At 43.4% G+C, this 22,377-nt stretch overlaps 1 protein-coding gene across 3 annotated transcripts in view; it reads right to left on the reverse strand.

Moving 5' to 3' along the window:
* The window catches only part of pnpla7b (patatin-like phospholipase domain containing 7b), a 37,289-nt gene that overhangs the window by 2,225 nt on the left and 12,687 nt on the right, over nucleotides 1-22,377 (reverse strand). For 2 of the 3 annotated variants that reach the window (XM_075467124.1, XM_075467125.1), the window contains exons 15-35: nucleotides 21,736-21,818; nucleotides 21,459-21,608; nucleotides 20,371-20,448; nucleotides 19,210-19,415; nucleotides 18,985-19,116; nucleotides 16,901-17,024; nucleotides 16,620-16,809; nucleotides 15,880-16,026; nucleotides 15,460-15,523; nucleotides 14,519-14,687; nucleotides 14,223-14,405; nucleotides 14,004-14,122; nucleotides 10,853-11,009; nucleotides 10,636-10,752; nucleotides 9,138-9,207; nucleotides 8,849-8,965; nucleotides 5,800-5,948; nucleotides 4,513-4,665; nucleotides 4,303-4,419; nucleotides 334-418; nucleotides 6-136 (exon numbers count right to left, since the gene is read on the reverse strand). In XM_075467124.1, coding sequence (XP_075323239.1) covers nucleotides 6-136; nucleotides 334-418; nucleotides 4,303-4,419; nucleotides 4,513-4,665; nucleotides 5,800-5,948; nucleotides 8,849-8,965; nucleotides 9,138-9,207; nucleotides 10,636-10,752; nucleotides 10,853-11,009; nucleotides 14,004-14,122; nucleotides 14,223-14,405; nucleotides 14,519-14,687; nucleotides 15,460-15,523; nucleotides 15,880-16,026; nucleotides 16,620-16,809; nucleotides 16,901-17,024; nucleotides 18,985-19,116; nucleotides 19,210-19,415; nucleotides 20,371-20,448; nucleotides 21,459-21,608; nucleotides 21,736-21,818 — 2,741 coding nt within the window. Of the gene's footprint in view, nucleotides 1-5; nucleotides 137-333; nucleotides 419-4,302; nucleotides 4,420-4,512; nucleotides 4,666-5,799; nucleotides 5,949-8,848; nucleotides 8,966-9,137; nucleotides 9,208-10,635; nucleotides 10,753-10,852; nucleotides 11,010-14,003; nucleotides 14,123-14,222; nucleotides 14,406-14,518; nucleotides 14,688-15,459; nucleotides 15,524-15,879; nucleotides 16,027-16,619; nucleotides 16,810-16,900; nucleotides 17,025-18,984; nucleotides 19,117-19,209; nucleotides 19,416-20,370; nucleotides 20,449-21,458; nucleotides 21,609-21,735; nucleotides 21,819-22,377 lie in introns of those variants that run through there. The other variant, XM_075467126.1, reaches the window with a different exon arrangement.

Raw genomic sequence — 22,377 nt, forward strand, 5'->3', positions numbered from 1 at the left:
CAGACCGTCTCAGCGGTGTCCGCCGTCTCCTCTCCTTCTGTGTATTCACTGCAGGGGGTGAAGGCGTCATAGTCGGACAGCGCACTCTCCACCGCCTCTTCATCGTAGTCTGTCTGGCACTCGTCCGACGGTTCCTCTGGAGGCAGAGCAAACGGGAGACGGCACCAACACGTAAAGTTAGCAAAAACAGCATTTAAAGGAGAACTTGAAAGCAATCACCCGAATGAAAAAGACCAAATTTAAGCAAAGAACACCAAAAAAAGCACAACTTTTCAGGGTATTGTAGGTCCGTGCTCGAATCTTATTTCCAGTGAAATAACAGCACTGACTGACCATCTATGACGGTCTTCTTCACAAGCTCGATTCTTGACACGATCTCTGCCAGGTCGGTGAAGGAGGCATTTGGACACGTGACCACCTGAAAATAATAAACAATAACAGAAACAGAGTCTCATGCTGGGTTAAAAGCCAGGGAATAAAAATGGGTTTTAAAAATGGACAGTGAAGGGGCTTGTCTGATGTGAAATGGGAGATCGTTCCACAGTTTAGGACCGGCAGCGGAAAAATCTGGCTGTCATCAGCATAGAAATGGAAAGAGATGCCATGCTTTCTCAGGATGGAACCCAGGGGCAGCAGGTACAATGAGAAGAGCAGGGGGCCTAAAATTGAACCCTGTGGAACCCCATATGACAACAGAACCACCAAGGCTTACACACATGGTTCTGTCTGCCAGGTGGGACTTGAACCAGTCCAGGGCGATACCAGAGATGCCCACTAGGTGCTGCAACCGAGGCACTAAAATGTTGTGGTCCACAGCATCGAAAGCTGCGGTTAAGTCCAGGGGTCCGTTTCACAAAGCAGGTTCAATCAACTCTGAGTCTATTCCTGATCTCTGAGTTGATCTACTCTGAGATAGAAAACCCTGAGTTTTCGGTCCCAGAAACGCTGATTTGAGTGAGGTTAATCAACTCTGAGTAGGTTCACCTTGAGTTTAGCGTAAAACGGGTGGTGCCCAGCACCTCTAACGGGCGGGCAGTGGCTGAGGGAATCCCCGGAGGGAGTACACCCCCTTGACACGAGTGCCTTTATAAAATATAATAGGCCTATATATGTCTTTTTTAAGCCTATTCATACAAATATTTGTTTGTCTTTTATGCCTTTTTTTTCTTTTGTCCCAACACATTCTGATGTTGCCGCTCAAAAAGATAATTGTCTGTAAATGCAAAAATCTATGCGCGGTCTGATAACCATCTCCGACGAATATTTATTTCTCTGCGCAGTAATGCTGCACCTTCATCCACGGGATCGTTGTCTAAAGGACATGTTTGTGAAAAAAGTCGCCTCCTACTGTGCCTAATGGACTTATAGAAGTAGAAGAACTCGCTCTGCTGACTGAATGAATGAGGAAATCAAATGGCTGAAAGAGGGCGGAGACAGAAAGAAACTCCAGGTTTCTTGAATAAAACCTGGTCCCGACCAGGTTAGGTTCAGAGAGTCTGTTACTACGGTAACTGACCGTGAGGTTAAGTTACCTCTCTTTGTGAAACAGGCTAGAGTTACCCCTCTTTCTCAGGGTTGAATTGAGCCTCCCTTTGTGAAACGTAAAACTCAGGGTTTCCCTCATTTCAGGGTTAATAAACTCAGAGTTTTCACTAAACCTGCTACCTGAAACGGACCTCAGGAGGACAAGAGTCACATAGTCTCCAGAGTCATTCGCCAGGAGGATGTCATTAAAAACTCTTAATGAAACTGACTCTGTGCTATGCAGTGCTTTAAAGCCGGACTGGAAGACATCCCGGACATCATGCTCATCCAGGAAAGATTTTAATTGAGTATAAACAACTTTTCCCCAAGGTTTTTGAACTAAAAGGAAGCTTGGAGATGGGTCTAATTGTCAAGCACACCAGGATCAAGACTGGGTTTCTTAAGCAGAGGTTGCATCACAGCATGTTTATACCCCAGACACTCTCTTTGACGCAGATACTAAGTCTTTGTTGATAATTCTTTTACTTTGGGCTAAAAAATGTATTTTGCTGAGGTGGTCAACTCCCCGGGTCCCTACCGTCGACATGTGGTTAACACAGATTTCTGCTCTTATTCCTCTTCAGAAGTTGACTCATGGCCTTAACCATAAATCAGACAAGTTTTGGAGGATCTGGGAACCATTGAATTCCTTCTTACAGAAACTTTAACTGATCATCTGTCCCTGAAAGAGGAGGGCTGACTGCTTTTTACTTTGTTTCATTTTGTTTATTTCAAACACGCGATTCACTTCCCTGTATCCTGTCATCTTGCTGATTTTATACGTGTATGTATGTGTATATATTGGTGTATGCATGGATATATATATTTATATATATGTAGAGATACATATTGCAGCGTTCGTGTTAGTTTGGGGTGGGATTTTATTTAAACATTTTTTTTTGTTTTGTACGGAAGCGTATTGCATTCACTTAAAAAAAAAAAAAAAAAAATCAGTTTTTCTTTCTAATTTATTTTTTGGTTTGTTTTTCGGAGTAATTCTTTTTCTGGCTATTTTTTCCCTCTGTTTTTTGGGGTAATTTTTATCTGAAATATCGTGATACTGTGAAATTCCGCGAGATTATCCAGCCTGCAAGTGAATCTGAATGGGCTTTCCTTCTGAACAACCGCAAAGTCTTCAGGTGCCTGCGTAAAGTCGACAAACTAATAGTTATACCATCTACATGACTTAAAGGGATAGTTCGGGATATTTGACATGAATCTGTATGGCATCACCATAACCAGTGTCTTGCATTCAAACTGACTTACCCCCGACAGTGTCCTGTGAGCCGAGTTTTTGTCCAGTGTTGGTCAAGGCGAAAGTAGTCCGGCTTGTTTGCTGGGGTCAAGAAATTAGCGCGTTTTTCTTCCCAAAACAGTACGTGTGCTAAAGAGTGATTTATTTCATCACAAAAACCGAAGCCGGCAAAAGTCACTCCTCGTTATCACTTGGGCCCTATACTGTCTCTCATTGTGTATCAGTGCGCACGTCATTCTGACCGCAAGCTGTGCGCACGAGTCTTTCTGTTCTTTGGCAGTGCTCAACACTTACTCTGCAGACAACTGGCCATCGGGTCCAGCTGGTCTGGGACGCCTCTTCCAGTTGATCTTGGGAACATGGAAAAAAGTTCTCAGACGCCTGCATTCAGGAGTGCAGGGAAGTCACCGTTATTTGTGATGCAGGCAGCAGCTGTCCCGCGGCCGCTGACATCCTCATCTATGGAAAGGTTTTGTATCTGGGGCATAACTAAATCCCACTCGTGGCAGCAGTAACATTCCACCTCTGTCTGCATTACTTCGCACTTCAAACAAGTGCACCAGGATTTGTCGGCCACCCTGGGTATCGCAGCTCCAGCACTGGCTCCAGCTTCTGTTTCCATCACTTCTCTGTCCACCCTCTCTCTTTCTGCCCGATCTAAGTCCATTTGGCGAACTTCCTCCTCAGTATAAACGGGTTCATAAAGATACCCCCTTGGCTCTGAACGGAAGTCAATATGTTCCTCGTCGCTCTCGTTGTCAGACATCTTCCCGAGCAGTAAACAAAGTGAACTCGTGCGCACAGCTCGCGGTCAGAATGACGTGCGCAGTGATACACAATGAGAGACAGTATAGGGCCCAAGTGATAACGAGGAGTGACTTTTGCCAGCTTCGGTTTTTGTGATGAAATAAATCACTCTTTAGCACACGTACTGTTTTGGGAAGAAAAACGCGCTAATTTCTTGACCCCAGCAAACAAGCCGGACTACTTTCGCCTTGACCAACACTGGACAAGAACTCGGCTCACAGGACACTGTCGGGGGTAAGTCAGTTTGAATGCACGACACTGGTTATGGTGATGCCATACAGACTCATGTCAAATATCCCGAACTATCCCTTTAAAGACAGGACTATCTCCCAGTGTCTTAAACCTTGATTAAACTAAACAAACCAGTCATGTTTGCTTCCATTAAATCAAGCCCTCATAAAGGAATGAATGCGTTGATTGTTGCTTTCTAAACTAAAAAAAAATTACCCCGAAAAACAAACCAAAAAATAAATTAGACAGAAGTTTTTTTTGTTTTTTTTTCCAAGTGAATGCAATACGCTTCCGTATGTTTTGTTGTCAGTTTTGTTTTTTTAATGTTTGTACACTTACAACTGAAAAACCAATAAAAAACAACAACTGTATAAACCAAAACCAAGAGTATTTAAAAAACTTTGCAGGACAACACCAGACTGCTCAGTGGCGTCATGATGCTGAACGGGACAGCTGTAAGACAGAAGGTGCGTTGGGCCACTCACGTGGCCAGCTTTGGTCTTATGGAACTCCTCCTGATGCCGGTCCTTCATCATGCTGTCCACCACGCCGCTGCGGTGCCACACGTCAAACAGGGTCTTCCCGTGCTGGTATCCCACCTCCTGCAACCGAGCATCAGAGTTAGACTCAGTGCCGGCAAATTCAAAGAGACGTGGCCAAAAAAAGCGTGTTGTAGGAAGGGAAGGGAAGCTCACAGCAATCTCGTCAAACTTGCCAAATTCCAGCGTGCCGTAGCGGTCGATGGGCGGCCGGATGTATTCGCAGTACTCGCTGTCTCTGACCAGCTCCAGCTGCCGCACGCAGCAAACGTAAGCCAGCCGGGTCTGGATCTCTGCCATGTCCAGGACCTTAAAGGGAAAAAGCACTTAATTAGGCAGTAAAGGCACAAATCTATCACCCCAAATTAATTTATTTGTGTTGCTTTGTTTCCTGCCCAGAGGTGGGTAGTAACGAGTTACATTTACTTGAGTAAGTTTTTGAAATAATTATACTTCTAGGAGTAGTTTTAAATACTTTTTACTTTTCCTTGAGTAGATGTGTGCAGCAGAAACTGTCCTCTTACTCCGCTACATTAGGCTACAATGAGCTGGTTACTTTCCTTCTTACCTCTTTGGTATTCTACGCCTCATTATTTTTATCCCCCGCGTACGCCTCATTTTAATGTTTTATTCTGACAGAGAGAGAGACTTCCGCCAAAGGCTCTACCACCTGACTGTGTTCCACCAATCAGACGCAGCCGTGCAGTCTGGTCACGTGACCGTACTCAATCTCAGCGGCGGGACGGGTTAGCTTTAGCATTAGCAGTCGTAGCAAACAAACAAAGAAACAGATGAAAAATGTCAGAACCAACGGTGGGAAATGAAGACGCAGACAAGGCCTCATACTGAAAGCATGTTTACCTTACAAAGAGTGAGAAACAGCAGCTACATTATGTGTCTTCTGTGTCAACCAAAACAAACGCACATTTCAGCAGAAACTCAACATCTAACTTGAGGAAACATGTAGCGGTAAGTTTCCTAAACTCGTTTTTTTTCCCCCCATGGGTAGATGAATGTTTGTTTTTTAGGTTACATATGGGTTACATATGTTTTAAACATTTCCTAAGTCTCTTTTATTTTTTATTGAAGTTCTTGAATTTACCTGGATTATTTTAATTTAAGCCATTTTGTAATCAATTCATTAATTTTAATTTATTTTATCATTTGGATGAACTCTAATTTGCCTAAAGATGATTATTTAGTATTTTTGTCTGTCTGATTGAATGCTTGTGTTAACAAATAAATCAGACGTTACTCAACAGTTACTCAGTACTTGAGTAGTTTTTTCACCGAGCACTTTTTTACTCTTACGCAAGTAATTATTTGGATGACTACTTTTTACTTTTACTTGAGTACAGTTTTTGGCTACTCTCCCCACCTCTGCCCCGCTCGTGCAGGACCTGCAACAGTTCTGAGAAAAAGGCCCGTGAGACTTGGTCCTACCTTGACTTTCTCAGCCAGAGGATTAAACCGCTTCCACAGCAGCCACCAGCCGCTCAGACAGTCGCCGTAGTTGGTCAGATTGGTTTCATTCCGACTTCCGACGTCGATTGCAATCACGACCTTGGCCCCCATGGAGCGCGCCACGTCGGCTGGACAACAGAGCGACACGCACACATCTTCAGAACCAATTTGCTGATTTCACACCACAGCCAGTAGTTTCCTAATAGTGGCCAATCCTAAAGTTCAGTGGGTTTATGCTTAAGAGCAGGGATGTCCAAAGACGGTCCTTGAGGGCCGCTATGCTGCAGGTTTTAGATGTTGCCCTGCTTCAACACACCTGACTCAGATTAGATGAATCTCTTCAACAGATTGCTAAGTTCTGCACAAGCCTGTTAATGATGTCTTGATCTGAATCAGGTGTGTTGAAGCAGGGCAACATCTAAAACCTGCAGGACAGTGGCCCTCGAGGACCAACTTTGGACATCCCTGCTTAAGAGGAATACATTTACTGCTTAATCTGACCACAATCGAGCAGGATGTGGCCGCCTGCAGCTTAAAGTCATTGTTGCTCGACACAAAACATTTCACATCACTGCTGCTGTTGAGTCATAGGCTGTGTTCGAAACCGCATACTTCTCCTACTACTCCTACTAACTTTTTGAGCTAGTATGCGAGAAGTTCCCGGATGCAGACTAGATTCTCCGAAATGTTGGGTATGCATCATGAGGTTACTACTCATACTCAAACTACCCAAGATGCAATGTAACGTGACGTCGCCAATCGTCATTTCCTGTCAAAACGGCAGTTTCAAGCTAGCTACAACGAGGGTAGGTTCACTTCCTGTTTTCAAAACAAAAGCACTAATTGTATGGTAATGGCTTTCCTTATGATAAAAGGCAACGGGTATTTTATTTTGTGAAAATAACCGGAAGTGCGTTGCTCACTGCGGCTAGCTTTAGTAGCGCCGAATTCAATGGGAACAAAATTGTAAATAGCCGGTATTTTGTCAGGTTTTCAACACGTTGGGGATCTAAACGACTACTTTCTCGCCTGAAAATGTTTCAAATGTTGCTAAAGTTTACAGAGTTTAGAGCTTAAGCGAAATCAGCTTCAGGCCGGCTGATTTCGGCTCGGGCAGGAGTGAAATGCATTGTGGGTAAACGCTCTGCATACTGTCTGATCGATGAGTATGTAGTATGCAGTATGTAGTATGTAGTATGTAGTATGCAGTATGTAGTATGTAGTATGCGGTTTTCGAACACAGCCCCAGTTTCCTTACATTATGTCCAAGTTCCCCCAAGCTGGGGATTCTATTGATGAGAATAAATGCAATGAAGATTCTTAAAGGAAAACTCCGGGGCATTTGAAGCGTGTTTCCATTGCTAGAGGTTGTCAAATACTGACAGTAGGACACAGGCTGGTGCAAATCGGCGCTCCCTGTGTGGAGATTGCGCTGTTTGCGCAGCCTGTCATGCTAGCCAAATACGTAGTGGCTAGGGGCAAGTGCTAACCCTTCCACGTAAAACAACAACTTGCACACTGCAGAAACGTCACACCACTTTATAAACCATCCGACAATAAAGTCACAAGCCTTACCATCAAAACCATATGCATGGTTCTCACATTACTGGCATGGGGACGTTACAAAACAACTTTATAAACAGCATGTAACTCACCGGGTAGTTGTAGGCTCGCGCATGTGAAAGCCCAAAAGAGTCGATGGAGAATAATCCCATATACAAAACAATTATATTCTCTAGAGAAACTGCGCTCAAGTATTTAAAACATTACAACAATACATGCCCAGTAATATTCTTGTAATGTTTTAAATACTTGAACGCAGTTTTTTTCTACTACTGTCAGTATTTGACAACCTCTAGCAATGGGATTGCGCTTCAAATGCCCCGGAGTTCCCCTTTAACTCCGTAGTGATATTAAGAACCTGATTCATAGTGTTTTCTCTGTGAGCTACATAAATGTTCTGCAGCTTTATGTGAAGTAATCTGAGGTGGTGGAGCTGCAGAACACCGCCCCCTGCTGGTTCCTAGCTGTAAAGCGCTTAAAGAGACGGGAAGGGGCCCATATTTGCAGGACCAAGGCACCACTGGGACAAACTTGCATGTCATCCAGGACACTTGTAGTTACCCGCAATTAAAAAAAATCTACTTTTTCACCTCGTTAACGTGTTCATAAGGTGTTTTTTTCAACGTTACAAGACATATCGCAAACCACCGACATCACGATGGTGTTCTACGTATTCTATTTAGATGAACCGGCACCAACCCAACCTGACAATAAGCTGGCTGGGACTCCAGCAGGGTAAATGGGTAAATGAGATGGTGAAGCAGTTTGCTGTGCTTTAAGTGCACCGTTTATAAGTGTGCATGACAGTATGAAATCTGATTCTGCCTTCATGTCTCATCCAAAGATGGATCTTTAGTTCCAGAGAGCAGTTCTCCACAAATTGAACCCATTAGCAACTAAACTAATTATAAAGTGTGACGCTGTTCAAGGCATTTATCTGAGAGTCAGATCCTTTTTATGCATTTCTCTCCGGACACCGGGGCAGATAGTCGCTGCTGCAGCTGCTGGCTCAGGCTAACTGGGGCAAAGCGACGCAGAGCAGCGTATTCCCCCCGAGCGACTCCTTTCTTCCTCTAAAAACATAGCTGGGTTTGCCACAAAACTTAGCATTGAACCTAAAACTCTCTGAGTTAGGGAGTGAGAGTTAGCAGCTCATTGCAGGTTGTTGAGTTGGAGGCAGATATGGAGCATATTTACAGATCTCCCCCTAACTGGAGGAGGAGGAGGCTGCAGAGGCAGGGCCCAGATTTTCAGGGATCAGGACTATAATAAATCCATGACAAGTCCAGAGTTTTATCACTTACAATACAAGGCAGTCAGAGAACCGCTCAGCAACAGGTGGCATTCTCTTATCATCAGTAAATCCCTGCAGGATAATAACCAGCATATTGCATTCTGTAGTTCGCTGCCAACTAAAGTCACAGTTCAAGTTCTAAGCTCCGCCCCCCCGCTCCATGTTTCTCACCAGGAAGATTGTTGATGTAGCCTCCATCCATGAGTAAATGTCCATCTTTGGGATCACAAAGAGGCGGCAGGTAGCCGGACAGCGACATGCTGGCTCGAACGTAGCGCCACAGCGACCCTGAAGAGGAGAGACGGGCGTTCAGTTACAGCCGGATACAGGAGGGAAGATTACAGTCTCATTCACTGAATTCTCCTATTTCAGCTTCTAACTCGGTTATATTCAAGAAAAAAAGTGTCTGGGTGTTTTCTTTTAGAAAAAGAGGAAGAAATTAGAGGTTTCACACACTCACCGTCAGTGTGAACTCTCATAGAGGAAGCATTGATGTCTGTTGTAATGTTGAAGTATGGCAACCACAGGTCCTGGCAGGCCAAAAAAAACAAAAAGAAAAAATACATTAGCATGAAAAACTCATAGTTCTGACAAGTTTGCTGCAGTAAATGTGTATTAAACAGGGCTGGGCAGCGATTAAAATGTTTTATCTAATTAATCACATGATTTCCCTGATTAATCGCGATTAATCGCATTTGTACACATAATCCAAAAATGAATCCAAAAGTAGTGTATAGCTTTTAGCATTTAGTTTTATTGTAAATGTGCTGCCATATGAATGAAAGTGTCATAACATTTGTTGCGCAAACACACTTTTAACATCAGCATCTTTCTGTAGTTTTTATGTAGAAGCCTCGCTCCACTGTCTGTTTCCTTGAATGACTTGCTGCTATCAGTTGTGTGTTTTGCCTTTAAGTGATATTTTAGACTGGAACTACTACGCTGAGAAGACAATTCAACTTGGCTTTAAATGCAGGAGTTTTTTTAAATTTATTTTGAAATACGTGCTTGTATGTTGAAACAAGTAAAACAGGAAGTTGCACCGGTTAGCTCCGTGAGCTTCACACACAGAGACTGTGTTCGAAACCGCATACTACATACTTGCATACTGCATACTCATCGATCAGACAGTATGCAGAGCGTTTACCCACAATGCATTTCGCTCCTGCCCGAGCCGAAATCAGCCGGCCTGAAGCTGATTTCTCTTAAGCTCTAAACTCTGTAAACTTTAGCGACATTTGAAACATTTTCAGGTGAGAAAGTAGTCGTTTAGATCCCCAACGTGTTGAAAACCTGACAAAATACCGACTATTAACAATTTTGTTCCCACGAATTCGGCGCTACTAAAGCTAGCCGCAGTGAGCAACGCACTTCCGGTTATTTTCACAAAATAAAATACCCGTTGCCTTTTATCATAGGGAAAGCCATTACATACAATTGGTGCTTTTGTTTTGAAAACAGGAAGTGAACCGACCCTCGTTGTAGCTAGCTTGAAACTGCCGTTTTGACAGGAAATGACGATCGGCGACGTCGCGTTAAGTTGCATCTTGGGTAGTTTGAGTATGAGTAGTAACCTCATGACGCATACCCAACATTTCGGAGAATCTAGTATGCATCCGGGAACTTAAAAAAAGTTAAAGTTAGTACGAGAAGTAAGCGGTTTCGAACACAGCCACAGAGACTGAGGAGCACCTGTAGCGGTGATGTTACCTGCTAGTTTATCTTTATTTTATTACTCCATGCTTCGTGGTGTTTGCTGTAACTGTGTGAATGTGATGCATTCAACAGACTTTTACAATAATATAACCTGCGTTAATGCGCGATAAAATATTTATCGGCGTTAAATAATTAACAAGTTAACGCGAAAATAACGAGTTAACTCGCCCAGCCCTAGTATTAAATCACATTGAATGAACATTCGTGCACAGCAGCCGGCCTCCTCTGTGTTTTAATTTCACCTCTATCTGTTTGTCCTTGAAGACGGCGCTGACGCTGGAGTTAAAGGAAGCTCCGGAAAACATGGAGGTGATGGGGTAGGTCAGGTCCAAGATCTTCTTAAAGTGAGAGGTCATGTCCTGAAGAAGAGAGGAAGTTCGTAAAGAGGGGTAAAAATAAAACCCATTACAGGATAAAACGTTTCATTATATAAACGCTTTCTTAATGAGGTCAACGCACCATGGCCCACTCCCGAGCCCGCACCCTCATTCGGCTGTTGCTCTTCTCGTCGGCGTACACGGCCCCCATTAAGGAGCCGACGGAGGTGCCGCCCACCATGTCGATGGGGATCCCCGCCTCGTTCAGCGCCCGCAGGATGCCCACCTGAGAGCAGCCTCTGGAAACAGATCCATCCGTTTTCTTACAACATCTTTTAATCCGACTTTAGCAAGATCATCAGTCTCACACATTCACAGCTGAATAACGAACAGAGAAAGTTTCTACAACACTCAGAGTTTAAACATCATGAAGGCGTATTATGACGCGTTTAACCAATTTATCACTTTTATTTGCTATCTATTTAACTTCTTTTTCCATTAAATCAGCTTTCTTATCAGTACACAATAAGGTGATGGATTATAAGTAGGGCTGGGCAACAATTAAAATGTTTAATCTAATTAATCACATGATTTCCCTGATTAATCGCGATTAATCGTATTTGTACGCAAAATCCCAAAAATGAAATCAAAAGTAGCGTATAGCTTTTAGCATTTAGTTTTATTTTAAATGTGCTGCCATATGAATGAAAGTGCCATAACATTTGTTGTGCAAACACACTTTTAACATCAGCATCTTTCTGTAGTTTTTATGTAGAAGCCTCGCTCCACTGTCTGTTTCCTTGAATGACTTGCTGCTATCAGTTGTGTGTTTTGCCTTTAAGTGATATTTTAGACTGGAACTACTACGCTGAGAAGACAATTCAACTTGGCAGTGTTTACAGATGACTTTGGTTCTGTCGACTCCGCCGTCTGGAAGAACTTTAAAATGAAAATGGCCGAGTAAAAGTTCCGTACCCTTCTCCAGGTTTGGTGGATCCGCCGATTACTTTCTTTTCCTGTTCCACAGCAGACAGCAACAGACTTTTACAAAATAAAAGCCTGTGAGTAATAGACTTTTACAAAATAAAAGCCAAAATAAAAACCCGGTTCGAGTCCCGACGGCCCTGTGCTGCGTGTTGTTCCCCCTCTCTCTGCCCCCTGTCTCTCTGAACCTCTCTATCCATTAAAGGCACAAAATACCCTCAAAAAAAAAAGTTTTTTAAATAATAATTTTTAAAAAATGCGTTAATGCGTGATAAAATATTTGTTGGCGTTAAATAATTAACGAGTTAACGTGATAATAACGAGTTAACTCGCCCAGCCCTAATTATAATTAATACGCAGTGTAGCATTATGTCACTGATTATCGTGAGTTTTTCATGTATCGTGGCGTTTAGTTTAGTTTAGTTTAGTTTAGTTTAGTTTCTGACACAACAACTGGGACTAACTCTACCAGGAAGTCCAGTAACAGGGTAAAGCATCATGTGACCTCTGTGATCAGGTGACCACCGAGTGTCTCAGGTCAAAGCTCAGAGGAATACAGTCCCTACCTTGCCGGAGCTCCAGGACAAGCCGGAGCAGTGAGGAAAAGAGACAGATTAATCAGAAAAGAAGGAAGTCATTATTAAGGTGTGCATCCACACAAACAAACAGCAACTGTCCTGCAGAGGCTAAACAGCTTCAGTGTGTTTGGTCACTTTCTGCACAGCACTGTGCGGCTATATAAACAAACTGTACAATTAATGCACTCAGGCAGCTAAAAACTGTGCGATTTAAGCTGTTTTTACAAGTTTACTAAACTATAGTTTCCAGAGTCCAGACTAAACATGGAGAAGCAGCATTTAGCTGCTATGCTGCAAACAAGTGGAACAAACTGCCAGTGGAGATTAAACTTTCACCAAATGGAGACATTTTTAAATCCAGGTTAAAGACATTTCTGTTCTCATGTGTCTATGCATGAAATCTGCACGATATCTTTGAACTTATCTGGACTGTTGCTTGTTTTTAAATTAATTTGAATGATTTTTTTTGTTTCTCTTTATATTCTTTTATGCATTTTTTTGACACTTTCTTTTTATTGTGTTTCTTTAGCAGTGTGTAACATTATGCAAGGGGAAGGGGAGTGGGGGGGGAAACAAATAAAAAACAAAAAAGTGAAAAAGAACATGTTGGATCACCATGTTTCTACAGTTTGATCAATTTTCGATGTCAATGTGATCGTTTTTATGTATTCAGTCCATTTCACCCACTTTCAGCAGTATTGATCTACTTGAGTCCTTATTTTACAAGTCAGTTGTTCCATAATATGTATTTCGTCCATAACCTTCACCCAATCTTCCTGGGATGGTGGGTCTGTCTTGTACCATTTTCTTGTGATTGCCTTTTTTACAGGCTACTAACATAATTTTCAATATGTATCTATCTTTCAACACAACATTTTCCGTAACAACACCAAGATATAATAATGTACAAGACTTAGATATAACGTAAACCAAAATTCTGCACATAACCAAATGAACATCTTCCCAGAATTTTGTGATTTTAGGACAGAGCCAGAACACATGTGAGTGGTTCACATTTACATCTCCAACATGGCTGTGGTAATGAAGTATGTTTATTCCTAATTTTGGGAGTTATGAAAAATCAAATTAAATTTTTCCAGCAATGTAGTCTCCAAACACGTGATGATGATGTCGTTGACTGCTGTGTTTTCCAAATATGTGACCATTCATCATCAGATATGTTCACACCTAGCTCTGTCTGCCACTTCAGTTTTACATTTGTCGTTGTATTCCCCCTTGCCTCCATTATATGCCCATAAATTGTAGAGATTATTCTGAATTTCTTTGCGTTATAGGCTTCAGTTATGGTTTTGATTATTGAATTTTTGTCCAAGTCTTTTATGTATTTTTAATGCTTCTTCCACTCCCTGCTGCAATGCTTTTATTTTATGAGAAGCACTTTGAACTGTTTTGTACATGAAATGTGCTCCAAATAAATTTGATTTGATTTGATAGTTACGTCACATCACACAGACAGAGCTTCAGCCAGATTGACTTCTCTGTTTGACTTTCACACGTTCCATTCAGCTGGCTTTGCTTCCACCTTAACTGTTCAGGTGCCTCGTTTTCAAAGGAAAAGAAAAGATGGAGTCTGACCTGCCTTTTGACTGACTGTGTCCTGGAAAAATAAAGCTTCTGCTTCATGTTCAGGGACCAAGATAAACATTGAGATTCGGACAAAGCCTGCAGGGCGTTTGGTGGTTTGCTGAGGTGCTGAATGTGTGCGAGTACCTGGCGCCGCCTCCGCCCAGCACCAGGGCGATGCTGTTTCCCGTCAGGATCCGGGCCAGGCGGGAGAAGTCGGAGTGACGATCTGGAGATTTCTCAAACACGCGCTGGTACAGCTCCACCTGAAAACGCCCACACGCACAGAGTGAAACAGGAACAGAGCAAAAAGCCAACCAGATGTGTCCAACCATCGCCTGTAAGGAGTGTGGGAGCGCTCAGTACCAGCTTGGGTAAACTCCTCCTGGAGAAGACTCTGCGGGGGCAGGACAGGTGGTGGTGTCTGGAGATCCAGCTGCGCATGTTGAGCCACTCGGCCGTCCCGTTGGGCGGCGGGCCGTCCTCCCTGTGCAGCAGCACCAGCTGCTTCTGAGCCCGCACTGAGCTGCTCTCCAACATCTGCTCCAGCTGCAGGTGCAGAGAAAGGGAGAGAGCTGAGTACAATTTTTGGCAGCTCTACCGACCTCTGCCCATAATTCAGAAGACAAACCAGAACTTAATGCCTGAAGGTGAACACTGACCTCACCCACGGTGGGCTCCTGCTCACCCAGTCCCACGATGATGATGCAGTCGGCCTGGCGGATGCAGCGCTGGGTCCAGGGCGTGAGTCCGGAGTCCGACTGGTAGAGGACGATACGGTGGATGTCCTCCTGCTGGCCGAGCCAGCTGGACAGACGGTACTCGTGGACGCTTGAAAAGATGTCACAGAGGGGATTACATTAAAACTAGGGCTGGGCAACGATTATATTTTTAATCTAATTAATCACATGATTTCCCTGATTAATCGCGATTAATCGCATTTGTACGCAAAATCCAAAAATGAATCCAAAAGTAGTGTATAGCTTTTAGCATTTAGCTTTATTTTAAATGTGCTGCCATATGAATGAAAGTGCCATAACATTTGTTGTGCAAACACACTTTTAACATCAGCATCTTTATGTAGTTTTTATGTAGAAGCCTCGCTCCACTGTCTGTTTCCTTGAATGACTTGCTGCTATCAGTTGTGTGTTTTGCCTTTAAGTGATATTTTAGACTGGAACTACTACGCTGAGAAGACCATTCAACTTGGCAGTGTTTACAGATGACTTTGGTTCTGTCGACTCCGCCGTCTGGAAGAACTTTAAAATGAAAATGGCTGAGTAAAAGTTCCGTACCCTTCTCCATGTTTGGTGGATCCGCCGATTACTTTCTTTTCTGGTTCCACAGCAGACAGCAACAGACTTTTACAAAATAAATGCCTGTGAGCAACAGACTTTTACAAAATAAAAGCCTGTGAGCAACAGACTTTTACAATAATAAAATAACTAATAAAACCTGCGTTAATGCGCGATAAAATATTCGTCGGCGTTAAATAATCAATGAGTTAACGCGATAATAACGAGTTAACTCGCCCAGCCCTAATTTAAACCAAAGTCCTGTTACTTTGACCTCTCCATTTTTCTCTATTTCATCAAAGACTTACCTGTCCAGGGCAGCCGAACCCAGTCTCTGTTTGATGACGTCACTGGTCAGGAGAAGAGCCGGGCCTTCAGAAAGAAAATGTTCATTAAAAAAAAAAGCAGAGAGGAGTCTATTCTGGTCCAGAGGAGGAGCATGTTTCCTTTGGGGGTTGCATTTAATTAAAGATTCTTTCAAATTCATAGTTCCAAATGCTACAATCTCAAGCCAGAGCACACATTTAGAGACTGAGATGCAGTTTCTCAGCTACTCCCACACATTTACAGGCACCAGCTCAACACAAACACCACCGTACTCCTCCTGGAACACTGAATACGCTCCATTCTTCTCTCCAGTACAGCAGAAACAAAATGTGTCCCATCGAGGACATCTGATAACAAACAAAGACATAAAAATGTTTTCCTGTGTGTGAATGAGACTGTACCGATGCCATTGAGTGCATGCTGCAGCTCCAGAGTGAAGGCAGTGAGGGGGACGTCCTCAGAAACAGGCAGGATGGCCACAGTGGACAGATTGGAATCTGGATTCCCAACATCCCACTTACTGGTGGCCGTGTGGAGATGAGTGCGACCTGCAGAACAAACCTCTTTCTGTTACAGCTCATCTCAGACAACAGAGCACATGTGCTTTATAATGTCCTGTGTGCTGTTTATGGTGTCGTTGTATCAGCAGATAAATAAATACAAAATCAAGGAGGACTGTCGAAAGAGCGAGAATTTTGGGTCAAAGGTTGGTGAGAACATTAAAATACCTTTAAAGCGGAGTGTTAACCATCACAAACTTTATATAAAAGCTAAAGAAAAGGACGTGATATAGCTGGTTTGGAAGCTTTGATTATTAATGCAAAAACACTGACCCAACACAGATCAACACACAGTTCCCTTCCCTTTGATGACAGTGTATTTGCAGATGTGTTGACTTATTTAGATTGTGATCCGACTGATTATGTAGTTACTACATTTCTCTACCTCATATATATTTTTATTCCAAACACGTTGCATTTTGAAATAAAATACAGCATCTTAGGAGTTTTGTGGCCTAAACAATTAGTGGATTTTATAAACAGTGATTCAAAGTTAACCAGGTTTCTACTTGACAGTTTGGACCTGTGATGGATCAATTCAGCCCCATCCTGACACATTCAAACAAAGAGCAAGTGATCACCTGCCAGAGGCCCGTTGACCTGCTGCATGTTGCCCAGAATCTTCTCACCCAGCACGTGAATCAGCCTGGTGACAACCTGAGGATACCGCCTCTTGATGGAGTTCATGGCTTCTTCGGGCAGCTTGGCCAGCTCCGAGTCCCTGACGGCGTGGACCGTGGTGGCTCGGTTCAGGTGCGTCAGCGCCTCCACCTGAAGACCCCACAGAAGGAGAGCGTGAGTGAAGCTTCTCCTCCGCTGAACATTTAAGCTTTGAGCTCATGCAGGATGTCACATTTCTCACCACACCAATCAGATCCCCACGACCATACTCCCCGGCCAGCTCCTTCTTCCCGTTATCCTTTGCAATGACGGAGCGCAGCCGGCCACTGAGGACGATGAAGGTGCTGTCGGACTTGTCCCCCTGTCTAAAAGCACATTCAGATAATCAGAGGGAAGACTACATTTTATTTTAAAAAAAGAGCCTTTTATCAACACTCAAGGACACTTTACAACACATTAAAAACACAATAAATAAAATAACACAAGTTAAAAAGAGGCTAGAGGGAGAATGCAGCTTGAAACAGATGGTTTTGAGTTTTGATTTGAAGAGGGGTAAAGAGTAGGGATGGGAATTGATAAGATTTTTACGATTCCAATTCCATTTTCGGTTCTTTATCGATTCTCATTTGGAGAAAAAGGACAACAAACCGGTCGATTAGCATCAACTTTGTTTAGTTTAGAAGTAACACGAGTCATGACCTTAGAAACCCAACAACGGTGAGGTCCACATTGGTCTATCATGGCCTGGGTAATTTAACTCTTCCTGCTCTGGTGAAAGGAGAAGCTGGAGGTAGAGGTGAACTGGGGGTAGTACCACCAGCCTCTGGCTCTGAGCCAGTCAGGCTCTGTCTCTCATGATTTCATCTAAATGTAATGCCTGAGAAGGCATTCATTTAACCTTAACCGTTACTAACAGCAGCTTTTACAATGAGGCAAATGGCGCTAACATGATAGGCAGTGTTAATTAGTTAGTTAGTTACCTGCAGTGTTAGCCGAGGACATGCTAACATTGCTAACGTTGCTGGGTTCAGATTCACCGACGTTAATCATTCATTCATAGTTATTGCATGTTGGTAGTATTTCCTCCCTTTGGTGAAATATTCACTTTACAAGTTGCCCTGTTGTTGTCTTTTTTAGGGATGTGTAACCAAACTTTAGAGCGTTTGTACCGCTCGGGCGCCATGTTTACTGTTGACTGCTGGCTGCGCTGGACTCGCCACGCAACGTTACGTGGTGACGTCATTCGCGCCCACTGGAATCGATAAGGGAACCGTTTGCAAAATCGCCAAACGATTCCAAGGAATTGAAACACTGGGAACCGGTTCTCAACAAGAACCGGTTTTCGATTCCCATCCCTAGTAAAGAGTCAATGTTGGGGGTGTCTGGTGGGAGTGAGTCCCAGAGTTGGTGCTGAGACGGGCAAAGGGCTCAGAGAGGTGGAGGGAGGAGGAAGACCTGAGGGAGCGAGATGGGATGACAATGGAGAGGAGATCAGACAGATATGGGGGGGGGGGCGAGGTTGTGGATGGCCTTGAATGTGTAAAGTAGGGTTTTGAAAGTAATTCTGAGTTTGACCGGGAGGCAGTGAAGCTGCTGGAGGACGGGGGTGATATGGTGAAAGGAGGGGGTAAAGGTGATGATGCGGGCTGCAGAGTTTTAGACCAGTTGAAGCTTATGAAGGGATTTGTGAGGGACACCGAAAAGGAGTGAGTTACAATAATCTATGCGGGAGGTGACGAGGCTGTGGACCAGGACAGCAGTGGTGTGAGGAGTGAGAGATTAATGTTACATAGATGAAAATACGCCGACCGGGTAATGTTACTGATGTGGGAGTGGAAAGAAAGTGTGCTGTCGAGGATGACCCCCAGACTCTTAACCTGAGGGGAGAAACTGTCAACTTTGGAAAGGGTGGATTTGGTGCCAACAAGGAGGAGTTCCGTTTTATCACTGTTGAGTTTAAGGAAGTTTGAGGTGAACCAGGATTTAATCTCAGAGGCAGTGGGTGAGGGAGGAGGGAGGGAGGGAGAGGGTTTACTGGACAGATAGAGCTGGGTGTCATCAGCGAAGCAGTGAAAATGTATACCAAATTTTTGGAAAATATTGCCAAGTGGGAGGAGGTAGATGATGAAGAGGAGGGGCCCCAGGACGGAGCCCTGGGGAACACCTGAAGTGACGGGGAGGGCTGAGAGGAGAAGGGACTTGAGCTGTATGAACTAACTAACTAGCTAAAGACTAACTAAATAGCAGAAGAAAGAATGTTGGACATAAATTATAAGAAGTAACTGATAGTTTCCGTGAGTTAACAGAGGCCCACAGCGTGCACACCTGTAAACAGCTCGGCCAGCTTCCACCGCCATCCAGTCCAAGGCAAAATCGATCTGCCGGACAAACGGCGACACCCTCTTCACCACGGTGTGAGCTACGTTCAGCACCACCCTCGGCTCCTCGCGCATTATTCTGTAATGGTGAAAACAGATGGGTTTGCTTCCCACTGGGGCAGACGAGAGGAAAACCATAAAAAGGACAAAGTGTGTGTGATCCTGGTCCTACTCGTAGAAATGGGCCTTGGATATGGAGAGGAGCGTGCAGTCTCGGTGCGCCCGCACCGTGAAGATGAGGGGCTCCCCCGTGAGGACGGCCAGGTGGCCCACCATCTCTCCAGGGTGGGTGGCGAAAAGCAGGGTCTCCTCCTCGCGGTCCATCATCCGCTGATAGACGTGGAGCAGCCCTGAGATCACAAACGCCACGCTCACATCCTGCAGGGAAATGTCTGACGGTTACTCTGTTAGTCAGAAAAATACTCGCTGTTGTTTTTATTGGAACGCACAGCAGAGAAGAATGTGGGAAACAGGGCAGGGGAAAGAGAAACCAAGGCTGTGTTCGAAACCGCATACTTCTCCTACTACTCCTACTAACTTTAACTTTTTTTAAGTTTCCGGATGCATTCTAGATTCTCTGAAATGTTGGGTATGCATCATGAGGTTACTACTCATACTCAAACTACCCAAGATGCAACGTAACGTGACGTCGCCAATCTTCATTTCCTGTCAAAACGGCAGTTTCAAGCTAGCTACAACGAGGGTAGGTTCACTTCCTGTTTTCAAAACAAAAGCACCAATTGTGTCGTAATGGCTTTCCCTATGATAAAAGGCAACGGGTATTTCATTTTGTGAAAATAACCAGAAGTGCGTTGCTCACTGCGGCTAGCTTTAGTAGCGCCGAATTCGTGGGAACAAAATTGTAAACAGCCGGTATTTTGTCAGATTTTCAACACGTTGGGGATCTAAACGACTACTTTCTCACCTGAAAATGTTTCAAATGTTGCCAAAGTTTACAGAGTTTAGAGCTTAAGCGAAATCAGCTTCAGGGCGGCTGATTTCGGCTCGGGCAGGAGCGAAATGCATTGTGGGTAAACGCTCTGCATACTGTCTGATCGATGAGTATGCAGTATGTAGTATGTAGTATGCAGTATGTAGTATGTAGTATGTAGTATGCAGTATGTAGTATGTAGTATGCAGTATGTAGTGTGTATGTAGTATGCAGTATGTAGTTAGTATGTACTGTAGTATGCGGTTTCGAATACAGCCCAAGATTTTTAAACACATCATGGTTCCCACATGTGGGCCCTTCTTCTGTGAAACCAGTTTGAAATAAGTTCCATGAGGAGAAAAGTGATGAAGACGTCGGGTTTGTGTCGGTGTGCCGGCTCACCTGGTCTCCTTGGTGGGCGACAACAGTGCCGGCTTTGACCTGGCGAAGCGTCACCCTTCCCTCCAGCAGACTGGGGTCCTGCAGACACCCAGAGACCAGTGAGCAACGCTAACAGACTAAACATGGAGAAGCAGCATTTAGCTGTTATGCTGCAAACAAGTGGAACAAACTGCCAGTGGAGATTAAACTTTCACCAAATGGAGACATTTTTAAATCCAGGTTAAAAACATTTCTTTTCTCATGCGTCTATGCATGAAATCTGCACGATATCTTTGAACTTATCTGGACTGTTGCTGGTTTTTAAATTCATTTAAATGATTTATTTGTTTCTCTTTATATTCTCTGTATACTCTTTATATCTATATAATGCTTCTTCCACTCCCTGCTGCAATGCTTTTATTTTATGTGAAGCACTTTGAATTGTTCTGTACATGAAATGTGCTACAAATAAATTTGATTTGATTTGATTTTGATTTGAAGAGCGGTCAGAAATCTCAGAGGAGACGTTGAGCCTCTCAGGAACAACACTCAGAATACTACTGTGATAAAAAAGCCATGGGTCATGAATCATTTTGGAATAATTCTCAGTTAACCATTCTGGACTTAACTGCTTACAGAATATCTTTTTGACTGTAATTCGCTGTTAATGAGACGATTTAAAAGCATTGATGAATGGGCAGACTGGATCTACATGAAGCAAAGTGGGCAAATACTTGAACTTTTTAAAGGGCTCCTGAAAGGGTTCATATAGTGGAGAGATGCAAGTTTTAAGTAGTGGTGGATAAATACATAACAGTTCTTATTTTTATTTATTTAGTTTCTGTTAACCAATTATTTCTGACGTAGAGCTTATTTTACTAATTTGATGTATCGACCTTGTTTGGAGCTATTTTCTGTGTCTAATTTTGTTATAGGTCATTTATTTACAGTTTAACAAAGTTTTTAACAGTGTTGTTATTGTATTATTGAAATAATGAAAATAAAAAATGTTAATCACAATAAAAAAAAAGCATTGATGAATTGCACCGTAGCTCAAAAGAAGACTTTCTCCTTTGGTTTGCAGGCAGATATGGAATGATTAAATCTACCTGCAGGTGGATGACCTGCAGCAGATCCTTTTTAGCAGCTTGGAAAAGGGCATTGACTTTATTATGGTGGACGTTTCCTCCTTCGGGGTCGCTGTAGTGGTACACAGCAGAGGGAGCGTACTGCATGGTCACGCTCTTCTTCAGAATGGACTGAGGAGACAAACAGCAATGAGACGACACATTTCAGGTAAGGCAGGGTGTGAAAAACACGTACAGTAAAACCTGGTGAATGATTAGAGTAAAGGAGCAACTCCTTAAAGAAGTCTTATCCAGAGACCTTGACGGGAGTCTGAGGCATCGCCTCCTCTTTGGCGGACTGGGCCTGTTCATACACTCTGTTGAGGTCGACTGACATTTCCCCTGCAAAACACACACGAGAGCAAAAGGAATGTTCGATTTATGGATGTTTTTGTTGGTTAGAGGTTTGGAAAATCTGTAGTACTGTGTGTCAAGAAAGCCAACACTGCGAGTGTCTATGTGCATGTGAGGACCTGAAGGCCGCAGAGAGTGTTGATATTTTTAAAAACAGGCTCAAGACCCACCTATTTAATTTGGCTTTTAACTAATGTCTTATTTATACATAAATTTCATTATTTTAGTCAATTTATATTTTTAGCCCTTTTATTATCTTATTCTTTTTACGACAGAGTTAATTTTAGCTATTTCCTATTATTATTTTATTTTATTTATTTAAAGTTCTTAGCCTTTGTAGTTTTATGTTTTTATTCCATATTCCCAGTGTTTCCTCGGTGGGGGCCGTCTGTGCTGGGGGCTGTGATCGACTCAGGCTGGGATGTCTCTGACTCGTGGTGAGCATTGCCTTGGCCGGGTGGGGGGTCTGCGGCAGTGCTCCACTGCTGTGGGCCCCTCGCTGGCCTATTAGCTTGGTGTTCACCTGGGTGGAGGCGTCCTGGTCGTG

Source organism: Odontesthes bonariensis, chromosome 6, assembly GCF_027942865.1.
Source record: "Odontesthes bonariensis isolate fOdoBon6 chromosome 6, fOdoBon6.hap1, whole genome shotgun sequence".
NCBI lineage: Eukaryota > Metazoa > Chordata > Actinopteri > Atheriniformes > Atherinopsidae > Odontesthes > Odontesthes bonariensis.